The 17,930-nt window shown below is 40.3% G+C and overlaps 1 protein-coding gene across 2 annotated transcripts in view; it reads left to right on the forward strand.

The window, feature by feature from the left end:
• Positions 1-17,930, forward strand: part of cps1 (carbamoyl-phosphate synthase 1, mitochondrial) — a 44,180-nt gene that overhangs the window by 13,877 nt on the left and 12,373 nt on the right. Inside the window, exons 21-29 of one of the 2 annotated variants that reach the window (XM_034574454.1) lie at positions 1,597-1,715; positions 6,497-6,638; positions 7,083-7,148; positions 7,402-7,465; positions 7,833-8,014; positions 10,693-10,887; positions 12,556-12,623; positions 15,233-15,308; positions 16,919-16,996. In XM_034574454.1, the coding sequence (XP_034430345.1) occupies positions 1,597-1,715; positions 6,497-6,638; positions 7,083-7,148; positions 7,402-7,465; positions 7,833-8,014; positions 10,693-10,887; positions 12,556-12,623; positions 15,233-15,308; positions 16,919-16,996 (990 nt within the window). The remainder of the gene's footprint in view (positions 1-1,596; positions 1,716-6,496; positions 6,639-7,082; positions 7,149-7,401; positions 7,466-7,832; positions 8,015-10,692; positions 10,888-12,555; positions 12,624-15,232; positions 15,309-16,918; positions 16,997-17,930) is intronic. The other variant, XM_034574455.1, reaches the window with a different exon arrangement.

Below are 17,930 nucleotides of genomic sequence, written 5' to 3' on the forward strand. Positions count from 1 at the left end.
GTTAAAACATCTACAGGTCCTACTCTTGCGGCAGAGAAGCAACAGAGGTTGTGTCAGTGTCGAAACCTCCAGCTATGTGAGCTCAGTGTCGTGACAGCGCAGACGGATATGTTCCCTTAAGTGTGGAGTGAGATCATCGGCGATGGCGACGTCATTAGGGATTAATGAGCCATATCTTATCTCCAGGCAATCAAACGCCAGCCACAGACGTAGTCAAAAGTGTTGGTGCCCTCGCAAATCATTAGAAGATGTCTCCGTTCCACAAGAGTGTAGAAATTAAAAGCTCTATTATGATGCGTACCTACCTGCCTTTGGTTTGCAGTGGAATCAAACAAAGAAAATAGCAGAATTATTGCTTCTTCTTTAAAGTCTCTATTATGGGCACCCTTTAGAAGTGGTGATAAATAAATGGATTATAGTGACATTTCAAGCAGGCTCTTTTTAATTATCATCAAAGATTTCCTGGAAGTCATTCAGCCTATTAAAATGGAGGAAAAGTTCTCATCGTGCTGTTTTGGTATTATCATTATTTTCGTATAAGCAGCTTTTCTTCTGTTTAAGGTTCCGAATAATCAAGTCAGCTAACGGGCGACACTTTTATTACAGCTGTCAGTTTTTCCAAAAAATAACGTTTGAACGAGTTTGACACGACTTGTTCTTCGTCTTTTGGTTTATTGGGGGGTGGTAACCAACGTCAAGGTGCATTACCGTCATACACTGTTTGTTTCAATATCCTACTTCTTCTTCTTCCCCATTCGGTTCTGTATCTCTTATTACCCTTCATATTTGATCGCTTCTCCTTCGTCTTCGTTTGTTAGTTCAATTGTACTTGTTATAAGGCAGTTGAATGGTCCAAAGATGACAAACAGCCTCACCTTTGATTGTTAATGAGCTGCAGTGCCTCTGGGAGACTGGGCTGTGGACAGATGAAACACAATCAGAGCTTTTTTTCCGAAGTCACATTAGCTCCATGTACACATGAGGAAAAGAAATGAAGCTTTCAAAGAACGGAACCCCCCCCAGGGAGGCTCGGTTATGTTATGTTGGTGCATCTGGCACAGGGTGATTCAGGGCACAATGAAATCAGAAGGTTATCAAATATTTATTGGATGTAAACCTTCAGTATGTTGCTGCTACTTTTGCAGCTCAGGCAGTTATCAATTCTCAAAAGCACCGAAACACGGGCAGGATTCTTTGACAATTGTTTCATAGTCTGTTATAGAATCATAGAATGTGGTTACGTTTGAAAAAAAAAAAGGTACTAAAATAGGCTAGGTCTATGTGATTGAAATATTCCACTGAAGGTCACAGTAATCACCTGCAGCTCCTGATGTCAGTGCATAGGTTCCACTGACTTTACAGACCGCTCACTAAAATCCACTTAATGCCAAAAGTGGCAAAGTAATATTATATATCGTTCACTATTTTAACTTGAAGGAATGACCTTCAACTTGTAACATGATTTTAATTAAAAGCAACTGATAATTAGAATTTGTTGAAACTTTCTGAAACCTACTGGATGTCTACAACAAAGCACCCGTACGATGAACCTGTCAAAGGTAACACTGAGTCTGTTTGGGGCCCGGTGTGTTTTAGGCTCTCCACACTGGCATGAGTGTGGATCAGATCCACCAGCTGACGGCCATCGACAAGTGGTTCCTCCACAAGCTCCGCAAGATAACACAGATGGAGCAGCACCTGGAAAACTACAAGAGGTAAAGTTAAATGTGACGTCCCTAACGTGCACGTCAGTTCCTTTGCTGCTGAATTATGGATTAAAGGGACATGATTCATTTTAGCATTTAAAGTTGTTTAATGCTTCTGATTTACTTTTGTGTTTGTACAGTGCTGATGTGCCTGTATGTGACTCTGCAGTGTTTTCTGATTATCCTTTAGACCTAGAGCGACAGTTACTCTTTATTATTATTAATAATAATAATATGTACGCCTCCTGCACATCCCCATGAAGCTAATTTTACACCACTGACAAGAAGCCAACTTCGTAACTGTAAAAGTCACAAAGTATTTAACAACAAGTGCCTCAGCCGGGTTCATAAGTTTCCTTTGTGTCCCCTGGAAACGCATCTGTTGTCAGCTGTGCTGCTTGCACCATGTGTTTGTGTTTGTCAGTGTTGTGTTTACTTGCAGCATATTTAGCAGTGTTGCATGTATTTGCAACACTACCACTGTTTTCTTGAATTAGCTTGTGTTTTGTCTATTTAAGGCTGCTGCACATTAGAGGATAATCGGGCTGATTTAGGAGCCATAAGCCCCTCCAGCCTGTACATCTGTATGTGGAGTTGACCCTCAAATCATTTTAACCACATTAGCCATATATCATTGTTATCTGCCTTTTTATTTCTGCAGTATAGACTTAGTTGGTTTGCAGATTACTTTTGGCCCTTTGCTACTGAGAGGTGGTTCACATTGACTTAAATAGATCAAAAGTTTCAGCTAAATTCTTTCAAACTCTTGAATTCAGTTTCATTCTTATTTTATTGGCATTTCATTACAATGCAAAAAAATTCAGAAACACAAACACTGATGGCTCGTGGCGTCTATATTATACATACAGTCGTTATGCAGGTTGCTGTGTATGAATCAAAGTTATGGGCCTCAGGAAACTACACAAGATTTGATTTAAAACATGCATGAATGGATGTGGAGGCTTTGTTTTCATACCATCGCTTTTAAGTTGAATTTTCTTCAATGCAGGTTTGCTTAGACAGCCTCTTATCCCTGCTTCCTTTTTTGAATTGCATGCTTCCAAAAGAGAGAATTGAGAGTTACAAATTGACAAGTTATATAAAAAGGACACAATTTTGGGGACTTATTTTTTTCTAAATTACTGCACATTCTTCAGTTCGAAAATGTCGGTCCTCATAAATGAGATGAACCCCAGTCTCTTCACGTCCGTGTCACTTTCCCTGCCGCGGTTCACCTCCTCTCAGCCGCTGCCCTCGCTGTCCATCTGCCCTCTGGCTGTTACCTGGACAGCTCAAATCAAAGCCGCTGTGAATTTTCATGGCTCAGCCACAGGTAACCCGCTGCTTTCCTCTGACTGCGCTGTTTAATAATTAATGCCTGGCTGTCTGGTGGGCAGCCACCGCTACACGCTGACACATAGAAGTGCTGTTGTAGTCTCCACTGCCTCTGGAGCAGGGGACATTGGGATGGAGACACAACAATAGGCTGCTGGTGGCAGACTGATGGAGCGTAGCGCTGAGTACAGCTGGACTTCGGGCTCTGCTGACTTGATGTTTGTGTCCATTGGAGTGTTGGTTCTTTGATTGCTGTAGCTTGGACTGGTGGATATTCAACATTTCAATCTGTATTTGTACAAGAGTCACTAACGAGATTCAGATTATTGTGTAGATTTAGATCAGAAGTGAAATGTGGTCAGTTTGTCTGTAAACATTTGCTGTTGATGGAAAAATAGTCTTTGTTCACACAGGTGATACTAAAATAACTACTGTTATTGAATCATATAATGATGATTCAGACGATTGATTGGCTCTGCTGTCCCTCTTCTCACACACTGACACACATTGACAACGGACCCATCAGTATATTCAGACCGGCTAAAACAACGTAATTATGTCTGCAAACAGAATTTACGTACACGTGTGTTTGCATCTAAAGTGGGAAGGAGAGATCTGCACAGAAGGGGTCAGTTGAGACACATGTGGGGACACATTCTAATGCCAGATGTGAACTGACAAACTTAGAGCTGTCCACTTGTGATCAGATCAACTGAGGAAGAGTAAGATGCCAATACCTGATCTAAACACGGCCTGTAAATCCAGTTATTGTGTTTGTATGCTGCATCAACATATTATCATCCACATTCCATATGTACTGATGTTGTTTTAAAAGACTCTATGATAAGACACATTCATAGTTTCTGTATCTTTGCCTCCAGAACCAGTGCAGTACTTGATAATGACTGCAGTGTTCCTAATGGAGACCTGGCAAACACTTCATATGTTAAAGCCTGATTACACAAAGCAGAACACCAGTACACCTGCGTGTGAGGACATAGATCATTAGGTATATAAGCTCCCGGGCATGACATGAATTACAATTAAGAGAACGGCAATTACGCAACACAACAGTATCATTCTAACATGGTTCAGACTTAATTAACTGAGAAATTAACAAACTGAAAAGTGTGAAATCACAGAAATTGCTTCTCGTCACCGTCAAGTTCAGTTAGATTGTGAGCGGCTGCATGTTTTTATAATCATGTGCGAGACTATGTGACAGTTCTGTTCCCTCTCTCGCTGTACACACGCTGGGTTGATGCGTTTCAAGGTTTATTTATGTGTGAAGTTCAGATTGTGAAGGATTTACCTCTGACTAAAACTGGTTTTCAGGTGGGATAAGACCAGAAATTCCCCCCGAGAAGCTCTGAGAGTGAATGTCTCATCTTGATTTCCTGACTCTGACTCTCTCCTTGTGTTGTTCCTGGAGTTTGTTATTTCTGGGCCCAGCTGTGTGCAGTGGGAGTTAAAATACATTTGAAATGTTCAATACTGTTAAGCTACAAGGTCATGAATAATTCATCAGGCTTCGCCAGATATAAGAATTCCTCTGTGTCGTCTCTAACTGCAACATTATGGGAAGTATTAGTTTTCTTAGTGGGAGCGAGATGAGATGATCAATACGACTTTCACCACAGTGCATCCATGTGTTTAGTTTAACTTGGCACAAAAGCAGAAATCGAAGGGAGACAATTGGCCGAAATCTGTCAGAGAAGCCTTCCAGTAACTCTAGAGCTGCCATGTTTACACAGTGTATAGTTCTTTTACACTGAAAACATCTATCAGGTGCTGTGCTAACTGGAAACCCAGCTGACTTCTAATGTATTGTTGCATAGCTTTCTGGGAAATATCACTCGACATGCTAACAAAAAAAGTTGAAAGGGAATATCTTGTATAGATCTTAATAATATAACTTCCCATTGGAGTTTTCACAGCATTTTGCGACATCGACATACAGCAAATACCAGCTGCTTGACAACACATCCCCTGGGTTTGAATGTGAACAAATAGTAGGACGTTACATTGACATGAGTCATAGTCAGACGCTCTGTAACATGTAAACAGGAATATAAGGGAAATATTCTATTAGGAACTCATGTAAACATTGTAATTGGAGTGATGTCTTATTCACAATTGTGGAAATGTAGTCAGTGACACACTGTGATGCAGAAATCATGTTTTCCTGCCACAGCAAAGTGTCTTTCACTTCTTGAAGCTCCTGCAGATCCGACACATAGAAGCCTACACGTTGATTAACAGAAAAAGAAAATGGAAATGTAACTCACAGTCAGAACAGAATTAAAGATATTTTGTTGCAAGTTTAACTGCAAATATACTTTGATAATTGTGAACATGTCTGTACTTATAACAAAAGAATTGCTGTCTTTTTATTGTAATTCATGATAGATGGGTGTGATATGCTGATTTACTTGACTCTTGACCCTTAGGAACACTGCATTTTTTAAATATACAGTTATTTCACACATCTGTAAAGGAGAGATATTCAAGATATCTTGAGGTCGGTTTTTAGTCTTGACTGGTTGAGCACTTTTATATCCCCATTGTCCGATTATAATTTCTCTCTCAGTTCTTACTCTGTCTGGTTTCTCTGTTTCTCTGTGATATGCTCCAGGGCTTGTGTTTACTTTAAATTCACTCCAGTAACTTTATTTGCATCCATTGATTCAGACTTGATATGTCCTTCCATTTATCTGAGGTAGTTAAACCACTTTAAAAACCTCTCCTCTTCCTCTTCCTCTTTCTCTTCCTCTCCCATCATGTCCAGTCAGCCACATTTGGCAGTGCAGTAAAAGAGTAACCAACAATCATTATAGACAGCAAACTGCACTGTAGAGTCAAGTGCTTGAAAGCACTGGTCAAAATGTATTTGAAGGTGTGAAAGAAACATGTTTTTATAGATGTTCTTTCCGGTTGTTCCAGTTCAGAAATGCCTCTTGACACAACATTTTATTTCTGCTACAATCTTTCTGTTAAAGCTCACAGTTTGCATTAAAGTTTCATCGATTTAAAACGGATTTTAAATGGTGCACTTCCCAACCTGGTGGTCTGGCAGCTCCGCGCCTTGTTTGTCGATGTGTTATTGATCGCTGTGAGCCGGGCCGCTCCCTGCAGTCCACCCTGCTGGGTAGGCAAGCCAATCATGACCCGCCTGCTCGATTGACCCTCTTAGTGCAGTGGATTTGAAAAGTGGGAAAAATATACTCACTTCAGTACCTCAGTGCGTAACTGTTTCCTCACACAGCACGTCAGGTATTTTGTGTTTTAAACCTTTAAGCTGGAGACAGACTGACATGTGTCAGAAGGAATTTAAGAGTGAATCATGCGCTTCTTTGGCATAAATGGGAAAATAAACTGTGCAAAAAAGTAAGAGGTTTCTGATTTGAACAAAACCACCGTATAGTTACCATTTGCTTTTGTGTTGTCTCCCACAGCAGCACAATAACCAAAGACCTGCTGCTGCAGGCCAAGCAGGACGGCTTCTCAGACCGGCAGGTTGGTCAGCTTCTGGGCTCCAGTGAGAGAGCATGCAGAGAGCTGAGGCTCACTCACGGGATCAAACCGTGGGTCAAACAGGTGAGTTTCACTGGGCTCTGACCGGAAGCTTCCAGCACAGGTCAGATAGACTGAGATTCAGTGCACTCAATAAGTGACCTCGCTTAAACAATAAACACACACACACACACACACACACACACACACACACACACACACACACACACACACACACACACACACTGTAGTTTCATGTTACCACAAAAGTAAATGGAGTATGAAAATTCACATTATTTTGATTGATTAACCAAAGCTTTAATAGTTTGACACATTTTTACACGTTTTTAGACAACAGTAGTTTTGAAGAAAAGTGTAACATTATACATGACTAGTGCCTACATGGATTTCCTCACATCTGTGCTACTTCACAAATGTAACAGTAATATTTAAATATTTTTCATTACTTACTAACTTCTGTTACATGTTAAAGAATGAATGACCCATTTGAACCTTTTGTTTTCTCAGATCGACACCTTGGCAGCAGAGTATCCAGCTATGACCAACTACCTGTATTGTACATATCATGGTCAGGTATGTGGTCCCTGCTAATAGAGGAAAATATACACATTACAGAGATAGTGACTTGATGCATGTGCACAGTATGTAACCCATTCAATCACTGTATAACTATTAGTAAAACATTTTATTTTGCTATGAAAAAATATATATGATTACTAGTACTGATTAATATTATAAGTAGTTTATTTCTGTGTTAACAATTGGACATTCACAAGAGTGCATTATGAACAACAACGTATTTTTATTTATTTATTTATTTCAACAGGAGCATGATCTGGAATTTAAAGACCAGGGAATCATGGTACTTGGTTGTGGGCCCTACCACATCGGTGAGCCCAACAATCTGCTTTTATATCATTTTAATGCTCTTCAAATCGTTTTTACCTGCCTGTAAAGTTTTTAAAAACTGACTTTGAAATAACTTCACTATTAAAACATGTGTTTTATACTTTGAGTTTTTACATAATAGATTATTAATTTAAAGTATCAAACAAATTGTTAAAAGAAATTGTATAAAAAGACAGAAATTGCCCTTCTTATACTTTTTTCTTGACACTAATTAGCAAGAGTTTGTACCACTTTGAATTCTAACTATTAGATTTCGAAGTTTCATAATTTTCATTAAAAAAGTAATAAGCGTTGTTTCTCTAAATGTCACTGATGCAGTGATGTATTTCTTATGCTGAATTTCACCAGGGAGCAGTGTTGAGTTCGACTGGTGTGCGGTGTCCAGCATCAGGGCCCTGAGACAGATGGGTAAGAAGACGGTGGTGGTGAACCACAACCCGGAGACCGTCAGCACCGACTTCGATGAATGTGACCGACTTTATTTCGAAGAGCTGACGCTGGAGCGCGTCCTGGACATTAACGACCAAGAGGTTAGAACACACATGCTAAGATTCTTCATTTGAGTCAATTCAAACAAAATACACAGGTTTAGAATTTCCTCGTCCTTTCATCATTGCAAAGAACATGTATTGGTCGATGACGGAATCCTTCAACTCGCCAATGAAATTTAAGAAACTACAACTTTTATTGAAACCCTTTCACAAACTCCTGGTCTAAATCACTGGGCCTATCCCAACATGCATTGGGAGTGAGTCAGGACATTCTGGTGTGGTCACCCATCTATCACAGCTTTCTATCAATATTAATAAATACTTGTATATTCATGTGTATTGATTAGAATGTGATTGAAATATCGCCTCGCAATCAATTTCAGGGTTCCCATAGGCATAGTACTATTGATCAATTTCACAATTCAAAGATAATAAAAGAAATGCATCATGTCATCCAGGTCGGAGGTGGGAAATGTCAGCGCAATATAAATAAGAAGTGATATTAACTCAATATTAGTGGCAGATGGATGTATTGCTCTGACACTGGTGCACATACACGTAATGGCCTAATAATTTCTCTATAACTTAAACACAAGTTTTTTGGGATTAATTCTTTACTTACAAACTGTGGTTTACTTGTTTTACTGGAGTTTCAGGGAGCAGAAGAAGTTCTCTGCTGATTCGTATTTATATATATATAAACTAAAACCTAAACTCAGTAAACGGTAAAGCACAAAGCTTTTTCTGCTTTATCCTGCAGAATGGTGTCGGCCATTAAACACAGTGGAACAAAACCTCTTTCTCTCTCTCTCTCTGTCAAATAGAAGCCAGGAAAACTCTGAATTGGTCCTAATGGGGGCATGTATTATGCAGCACTATAGGCTCATCTAAGATTTAGGAGCTTAGCTTTCTGTAATTACGGGTGAGAGGATTTTTTTTTCTGGGTTTTTAGTCTTTAATGAGCATTACATACATGAGGTTACATTCATAGTTCATTGGGTTGAGCTTGTTAAATAATTTTTTTGGGGGGTATAATTTATTCTTAGGTGGTCATTTTACATGGATGTGAATCTTTTGGGTCATTTTTACGGGAAACTGGATATTTCTTCTGTTAACTTTTTTTAAGAACAGCTATTTGTCAATTAGTTCCTATAGTTTTGATGTATAATATCTGTAAGTCTTCTAGTGTCATTGATAATTATAATACACTATCACAATTTGTCAGGATCAGTTTGCTGTAGAAGTCATAGACTGTGAAGCCAGTGAAGTGTTTTGATCGCACCCTGGTGGATGGCTGCAGTACAATTCATAAAACCTGCCTCCTCCATGTTAGTGGATTGGACATGGACCAAATTAAAAAGTCAAAGTGCACCTCCAAATACATTTTTCTCAACAACATTTTAGTTAAAGTGGAATTGGAGTTGTAATCCAGTTAAAGTTGCGATGGCATCGGAGTCTGATGAAGTGTTTGTTTGCTCTGGGACTTAGCTTTACCATCCATCCCTCTGTCAGAGCTACAGTCCCCTCTTTCTTTCAATGTGGGTCTGTGTGATAAGTACAGCATTAGAGCATGGGGATAAAGCCTGGACAGGAACAGGAGAGCAGCTCCATGAATAATGAAGCGATACAACCTGGCATTGCCATGGAAACAGCATCCCCCTGGATCAGCTCGACAGGAAAAGGGGCTGGACCATGGACACTTGTTCTGACACACACACACACACACACACACACACACACACACACACACACACACACACACACACACACACACACACACACACACACACACACACACCAGTATACAGTGCCTTCAGAAAGTATTCAGACTCTTCACTTTTGTTGGTCTTTTGGTAAAATCGTTGAAATTCATTTGCTTCAAAGTGAGAACTTAGACATTTATCAATAAGGAAAAACTGAAACGTCACATTTACATAAGTGTTCACCCCCTTTGCTATGACACTTGTAATTAAACTCAGGTTTCCCTCGTTTCTCTCCATCATCTTTGAGACGTCTCCTTGAATAGAGTCCATCTGTGGCAAATTCAAATGATTGGACATAATTTGAAGAGACACACAACTGTCAATATTAATTCCGCTACTAACCCTGTGAATGTCCTGGGGTGACGCGGCCCAGAGACCTGACTTGAACCCAATCAAACATCTCTGAAGACAACCTGCAAAAGGCTGTTCTCTCCATCCAGCCTGACAGAGCTGGAGAGGATCCCCAAATCCTGGAGCAGAACTCGAAGATGTACTCGCTGTCAGAGGTGCTCTAACAAAGTGCTGAATAAAGGGGCTGAATACTTATGTCAGTATGATATACCAATTTTCAATTTTGCAACAAAAAAATCTGAAATTCTGTTTTCATTTTGTCATTTTGAGGACAACAATTTATTTTAACAATGAATGGTATAAATGATTTTAGCATTAGTTAGCTTTATGATCTTAATTTTTTTTTATGTAACGACTTCCTGAATCCACCGTATACTCCATCCGTGTCATAACTAAACCTTTATATGGTAAAGCCAACATCAGGTGTTTTTGTCCCATATCTTCACTGCGTCATTAGTCTCCAGAATAATTTGACGTGGCCTCAGGTTTCAGACTGTAAAGCTTGGCTGAAAGGCCTGTGGCAGGAGGACCAAGGCGTGACCTGACATATTTTATTCTTAATGTTATTCAATCCTATATCTCCTCTCCTCTCTTCTTCTCCAGGGTTGCTCAGGCAGCATCGTGTCAGTGGGAGGCCAGATCCCCAACAATCTTGCCGTCCCGTTGCACCTGAACGGGGTGAAGATTCTCGGGACGAGCCCCTTGCAGATTGACCGGGCTGAGGAGCGCTCCATCTTCTCCAGTGTCCTCGATGACCTCGGGGTGGCCCAGGCCCCATGGAGGGCTCTTAGTTCTCTGGTGAGAGGAAAGATATAAATAATGGAGAGTAGCGGCATTGATGGGAAATTATTATCATATTTTGTGGTGTGAAATTGCAGTTTTTTTGTGATCTGAAATTGCAGTTTTTGAGCCATTTTATGCCTATGAAGGGGAACAAATAATTTTCTACCTTTTGTTAAAAAGATCAACAGTAAATTGAACCAACAATCAGATAAGTTCACCTCATCATCTCCTCCACTAACAATACAAATGTGAATTATCCAAAACAACTTTTGCTTTCACAACATAGTTTCCCAATATATGATGCTTCTTTCATTTTGATCAATCTTTACTCTTTTGCCAGCTAAATATTAACCAAATACTTTACAATCATTACATCATTCACGAACTTCACTCATCATTTTGAGAACTTTCTTCCTTGTTGAAGCTCAGAACCCCAACTACTCAGTCGTGTTTGGCCTTTTCAACTCGCTCACGGCTAAAGCAGAACAAAGCACCGGTAACCCCCTCTGTGGAACACGAGGATCACCGAGATGTGTCTGCACTCAGCGCTGGAATATTCCTCGTCCATATAACTGTTGCTTGTGAGCTCAGTTACCACGAGGAGCGATTAGCTGGGACACGCACAGATAAAGTCCTGCGCCTCTCCAGAGTCCACCTACAGCCCCCATTTCCCTGCCGATCTTGACGAAACTGTTTGTTTGTATTGGGCCGGAATAACTCAGACGAGCCGTGGGGAGATGCATCTTGCGTTTGTTTTTTTGTATTTGGTACTCCACCCCTGGCGAGTGAACAGTGGGTAATGGAGAGGAAAAGGCGAGTCCTGCAGAGAGTCGGATAGAAAAAGCGATGATGATGATGATGATGATGAGGAGAAGGACATACCACATTTCTCTCACTGTTAGACTCCCACCACAACTCCCACTCGTTCTCGCGGAAGAAAACAGAATCAAAAGGGAGATGAACTGAGGCGCCACTTACTGACTGTTGAAGCACTTATATTCTCCCTCCTACTCTTTTCATTAGTTTTGTTTTGGCAGACACGGCAGCGTTCTCTCTTGAATCTGTCTAATTTGTGTATGGTTGAATTGAGAACAGGTAAAATAAGAGCTTATTTCATGAGGGTTTTTGCAACAAGGACGAGCACAGCTTGATATTCATTTTCTCTCTTTGATCAAACACCTCTTAAACATGACATAACTTCTTTTAAAAGTTGCATAAATATTCAAATACACAACAAATATTCAGTGTCCTCATTTGAAAACCTTCTTTAAACTCTTACTTTAAACTCCTACTTTCTCTTTTTATTTTGAAAGAATGGCTCTTTGGTTGGTTATAGATTGTGTCTGTTGTAACGGTGTTTGTTAGAATACGTCTTGGTGTGCACTAAGAAAATGATCTATACCTCAGAGACAGTGTTTGAGCAGTCAGATGTGTTAATAAAGTTTTACATCTCCACTCCCTGCAGCTATAAAAAGTGAATTGAGTAACAGCAGTTAAACAAATTGGCTAAATGTTGTTTTTTTTAAATGATTATTTACTGTTTACTTTATTGAAGCTATAGATATTACATTTTCAAAAATGTCACATTTGTTCATATATGTATTAGTGCTGAGTTGTGTCACTGTTTTTACATGACATTGTTTGTCTTTCTAATATTTAATGAGCGTTCTTCGCCTTTCACAGGAAGATGCCTTTTCATTCGCCAACCAGGTGGGCTACCCCTGTCTGCTCCGCCCCTCCTACGTCCTCAGGTGAGTTTTACCAAAGGTCGGTCAACATACAGCAGAAGACAGTGCTTACTATTACTGTACAAACAGTGTGACTGAAGTACAGTCAGTCATCTCATGTCAGCAGTCTCTTATGCCAGCATTAGGATTGACAGATGAGGTCAGGATGGGCACTGGGTGATCTTTTATTGAAGGGATTTTTAAGGGAATAAGTATTTTTTTTATTTGCATATTTTGTGATTTAGCTGCCTTAAGAACCTTGCTCATTATTTATTAGCATATATGTATATTTTCTCCATTAAAATGTATTTTTATGGCTGCAGCATGGGTGAAGATCCCAAGACAAATTTCTCTATAAATGAAAAATACATTTTGAATGTTAATCATGGATGTAGTGGCTGACCTGTCTTAACCTCATTGTATTTACTTATTTATTTTGTCGACAGCAGTATTATTAAATTACAGCACAATAATCTAAACAGGATTTGTGTCAAATATTCAGCCATTAAATTATGTTAATAAACACAGGCAGGAAAACCATTCAATTGTGTTGGGTGAGGCATGAGCTTATGCACTGTTTTATTAATAATTGAGTAAAATACAGTTTTAGTTATAATGATTAATGGACTTGACTCGCCTAAGTGCTTATTCAGTCATGCAGTGACACTTGTGTCCAGCAGATGTCATGATGGGACCCTGGTTGTAGCCTCAGTGGGAACAAACTTGTGTGTAATGAAGTTTTGGACTTTTTATTATTTTCCATGCAAACTGTGGTGTTGTTATAAAAGGGAGTCTCTCTGTACTTGTTGAGGATTATGAGAAACCCTCGTTGTCCGGCAATCGGTCCCATTTAAAACTACCTAATATCAAATTCCTTTAATTCATCAGTTTTAAAAATTTCCACTGGATGTTGAAGTAGCCAAAATCATATGATTTAATAATATGGAGTTTATTATTATTCTCAATTCCGGATTCTTCTGTTATTGCTGCCTTCCAATGAATACTGTTACATCCTCTTCTCTGCTCTGTCTAATCTCTCCCGTCCCCGAAGTGTTTTCACTCTTCCCCCTTGACGTACTTGGTAATGGTTTTTGAATGTTTCTCTCAGCCTCAACACATTTGCACAAACTCACACATTTACACACACACAAACCAAAGCATAGTTTGAAGTATTTATCCATAAATGTATTCATATAATAACTTAATGACATATTTATGACTTATCTCATATTGGCATACAAAAGTCATGTATTTCTTTTGGTTTTAAAAAATGTAGTGCAGGAGCTGCTGCCACATGTAAACGCTGCTGCACAATCATGTGTAAAAGCAATTAGACGCGTTTCAACCTTTTCACTAGTGACGAATAACTCACAAAAAGTGATGGCGAGACAGAGTGAAATTCAAATGCATGGTAATCTGTCTGTGAGAAAGCATCTGTGTGGCTGAGCGGTGTATCCAATCAGACCCAAGTAATAAACACAATAATGAATAGAAATAACCTCACTCCCCTTTATATTGTAATCCCATTGGTTTATAATTGTCTGAAATATTGAATTCAGATTTTTTTTTTAAGCAAATCAGGATGTGGTGGTGAGCAAGTGTGTTGGATCATCAGTTCTTTAAATAATGGTCGTTCAGACAGAAACACATTATTTGCCATGTCTACTCCAATCACTGTTTCCTTTGAAAATGCTTTCGACCACAGTCTAAGTTTGGGCAGAAGGCATTTTCTGTAACACCAAAACAATAGTAATGTGAACATCAAGGCAAACAAGATAATACCATCACCACCTCTCATACAGCAGCAGCAACACAAGCTGGACTGATGGAAAGAAAAACATAGATTTACCTGCTCATTAACCCACATTGGGTCAAAATATAACCTCTTCACACTCTTAATACAGCATCTGAATTATTGGTCTTGATGTGAATGAGTCATCTCAATATTCAACGTAGCAGGGACTAGATGGCATCCGAGTCAAGGATGTGCCTGAATGTGCAAATATGAGTCGTGTGTGGCTGGTACTCAAATGAAGGGTCAGTATTCAGTCTGGGATTTGGACATATGTCTGCCTCTGAGCTACAGACAGCTGAGGAATAAAGCTCTGACCCGAGCCTGTGGCCTTCCTGTCCTGTTCCTCTGAACCTCTTTTTATCAAACAGGAGATAAAAAAAACCAAACACTCCAGCCTAAATCTGTTGTTTTTTAATGACAAAGTTCTGAACTTGTTTTCAAGAGCCTGGAGTGCTTTTCGACCTAAATAACTGTTCTCCTCCCTTTCGCTCCTTCTTTCTCTCCCGCGCCTTATTTTGACTGTTTCCAGACCTTGTTCCCGATGGTAATAGTGATGCAACGCAGAGATAATGAGTGTTTTGAACAATCATTAGAAGCCTGTATGTTCTCCTGTTTGCTAGCTTCTCTTCCTCTCCTGTGGCCCTTTTTCTTCAGTTTTCTCTTCCTCGCTTACACACACACACACACACACACACTCTCTCTCTCTCTCTCTCTCTCTCTCTCTCTCTCTCTCTCTCTCTCTCTCTCTCTCTCTCTCTCTCTCTCTCTCTCTCTCTCTCTCTCTCTCTCTCTCTCTCTCACTGTCTCTCTCACTGTCTCTCTCTCTGCATCTCACCAGCGGCTCAGCCATGAATGTTGTGTACGGGGAAGAGGAGATGAAACGTTTCTTGGAGGAGGCCACTCAGGTGTCCCAGGTGAGATCAGTGTACACACGCCCGCACCTGTGAGACACACATTGCCAGAGAACTCCCTTCAAAGGTTTCACCTCGGACCTTCATATTTTTTGTTCTTCTGGCTTGAATTATATTGAATAAGCATGTTAGGACAAAGGATCTTATTCTCGACATCACACACATACACGCACTCTCGCTCTGATTTTTGTGTTCTCCCTCTGCTTTCAATTAACTACTGCTACCAGCTGGCATGTCTGTTGGCTAGTATTGTGTGCCCAGCTCTACCTCACTGAACATGCAGGTGGCTCGGGGGCAGCTGGCCCCTCCAAGGGCCTCTACCTGGAGCTAAAAGCATGCGCACACACGCATGCATGCACACACACACACACACACACACACACACACACACTATCTCACTTTCAGAGCACCAAATCAAGTCTGTTAATAGTAGTATGACATTTAATTAAATAAAAAGTGCATACAGTGACAGATGTAGGTTTTATTAAAAGAGAGAAAAAAGGTCCTGGATCCTCTTTGTCCAGATCCCCGTGATGATTCAGTGGTTTCTGTCTTGGTCCATGCATCTGTCCACCAAGTTTCGTAGAAATCTGTGTAGTAGTTTTAGCTGCTGATGACAAACAAACCAACAGACAGGGGCCAAACAGAACCTCCTGCTGAGGATAATAATCAATGTATCGACGGTTGAGGACTTAAAATCAAGCAAAGAGAAAACTAGAGACAATTAATCTCGGAGTTTCCCCTCATCAAAATATAAAATAAAGTACCTGATTTTATTTATTACATTTTGCACCTGTGAATGTGACACTGAGCCAAATTTGGATATTATTGCACCTCATGGATTTGTCGCACCAGTGATCGTCCACGTCCTGCAGTTTACAGGGAGACTTGCAGATTTGTGGAGCGGAGTTGTCATTAGAAAGGAGCTCAGGTCAAGATGGAGGTAAAGGTTTTGTGCAGGATGAGCTCCGATCACATCACAACAACAGCATTTGCTCGTTTCTGAGCAGAAATAAGATTCGGCTGACTTTGAAACGATGATGTGAAAGGAGTTGCTTGTAGTAATGAAGCTACAGAGAGAACAAACACCTGAATCCGCAGCCATCCTCGGCTAGACCGAGTTTTTCAGTGAGCCTGGGCTCATTGTTTATCTGCCTTGCCCACAACTTCACTGTTCTTTTTCACTCTCACGGCTTTCATCATGCGGCTTTCAGCTGACACTGTTAGTTGTTTTCAGAGAAAAAGCTCTTACAAACCCAGAGTAAAGTTTCTGCTCAACACCAAATGATGGACAGATACAGCTGGTGGACGTAGCGGAGCATTTAGCACATACAAAGCCAGATACTTCTTTCAGGAGTTTGTCGAGAGCGAAAACAGAGCCGAGAGAGGGGTAATTTCGGACTTCTCTTCCAGAAACGTGACTCCAAATGAATAATGATGTTGCTCTGTAACTGCTGGATGTGGAAAAAAGCAACTGTTTGTGGGGATAAGAGAGCCAAAATACCCAGAAACCTACAGACTGCACTACAATACCAAAAGACCTTGTTCAGACTGGGTTATTTCACCTGTTTTTAGTAGTTGACTGAATAACCGCCCTGCTGTCTTTCCTCCAGGAGCATCCAGTGGTCATTACCAAGTTCGTCCGTGGTGCCAGGGAGGTAGAGGTGGATGCTGTGGCCAAGGCTGGCAGGGTGAGACTCTACTGACACGAGGTTCTGTCCAGTTATAAGGGTTTGTGTCTGTAATGCCTTTGAGCTGTCATTATGTGTATGTGGAGACGTCCTGGCAGAGCAGACTCACTGCTCTGGCAATGAAGGACAACTATACTGCATGCACCAGATGTATCATTATGTCCTGCCTGCCATAATTAGTGCTTGAGCATAAGTTGCATACACATAATGTACCAAAAACATTTTGTCCCTTTTTTTTTATTTATGATCATTAATTCCTTTTAGTAGTTTGGCCTGCAGTAATCCAGTGTGCAGCTTTCTTTGAGGGGGTCTTCAGAAACTTCACTTTCAAATAAAAAATAATAATAACGATAAACATTTTAAGGTGAATTAAGCCCCAGAGAAATCACACACAAATATTATACAAAACAGGATAAGGAGTCTGATCTTCTGAGCAGGGCCTTCGCTGAAGACATTAGGTAACGACCAGGCAAACAAGGTGTCAAACGATCTGACTTGTATTCAGGTGTCCAGAACGGAACTTAAGAGTCAACAATAAAGTCTTAAAATCCATTTATGCCAATGAAAAGAAGCTAAAATCAGAGTAACTTGCTCTTTCAGTGGATATTGTGAGAAATCTAGCTCGTGCATTTCCGACGAGCTGGAATTTAAATGAATTCTGCTTTATCAAAGTTAAATGTTTGAATTATTTGATCCCTGTGGAACTGCAACTTCTGAAGTCAAACCTGACGGACTAAAACATTTGGTTTGTCATTACTGCGCGAGTGTGTAACTCTCAGTGAGTGACACAGCCGCCCAGCCCCTTGTCCTGAGCGCCCTCTCTGTTGTTCCATTGTTTAGACTGCAGAGTCATTTCAAGGGTGTCAGTTTGAACATGGCCAATCCAGTCGTACGGTAGATTTTCTCCCTCTCCTTTCCCTGAATACAGCCCCTC

The sequence above is a fragment of the Hippoglossus hippoglossus genome, chromosome 21, assembly GCF_009819705.1.
Source record: "Hippoglossus hippoglossus isolate fHipHip1 chromosome 21, fHipHip1.pri, whole genome shotgun sequence".
Classification (NCBI taxonomy): domain Eukaryota; kingdom Metazoa; phylum Chordata; class Actinopteri; order Pleuronectiformes; family Pleuronectidae; genus Hippoglossus; species Hippoglossus hippoglossus.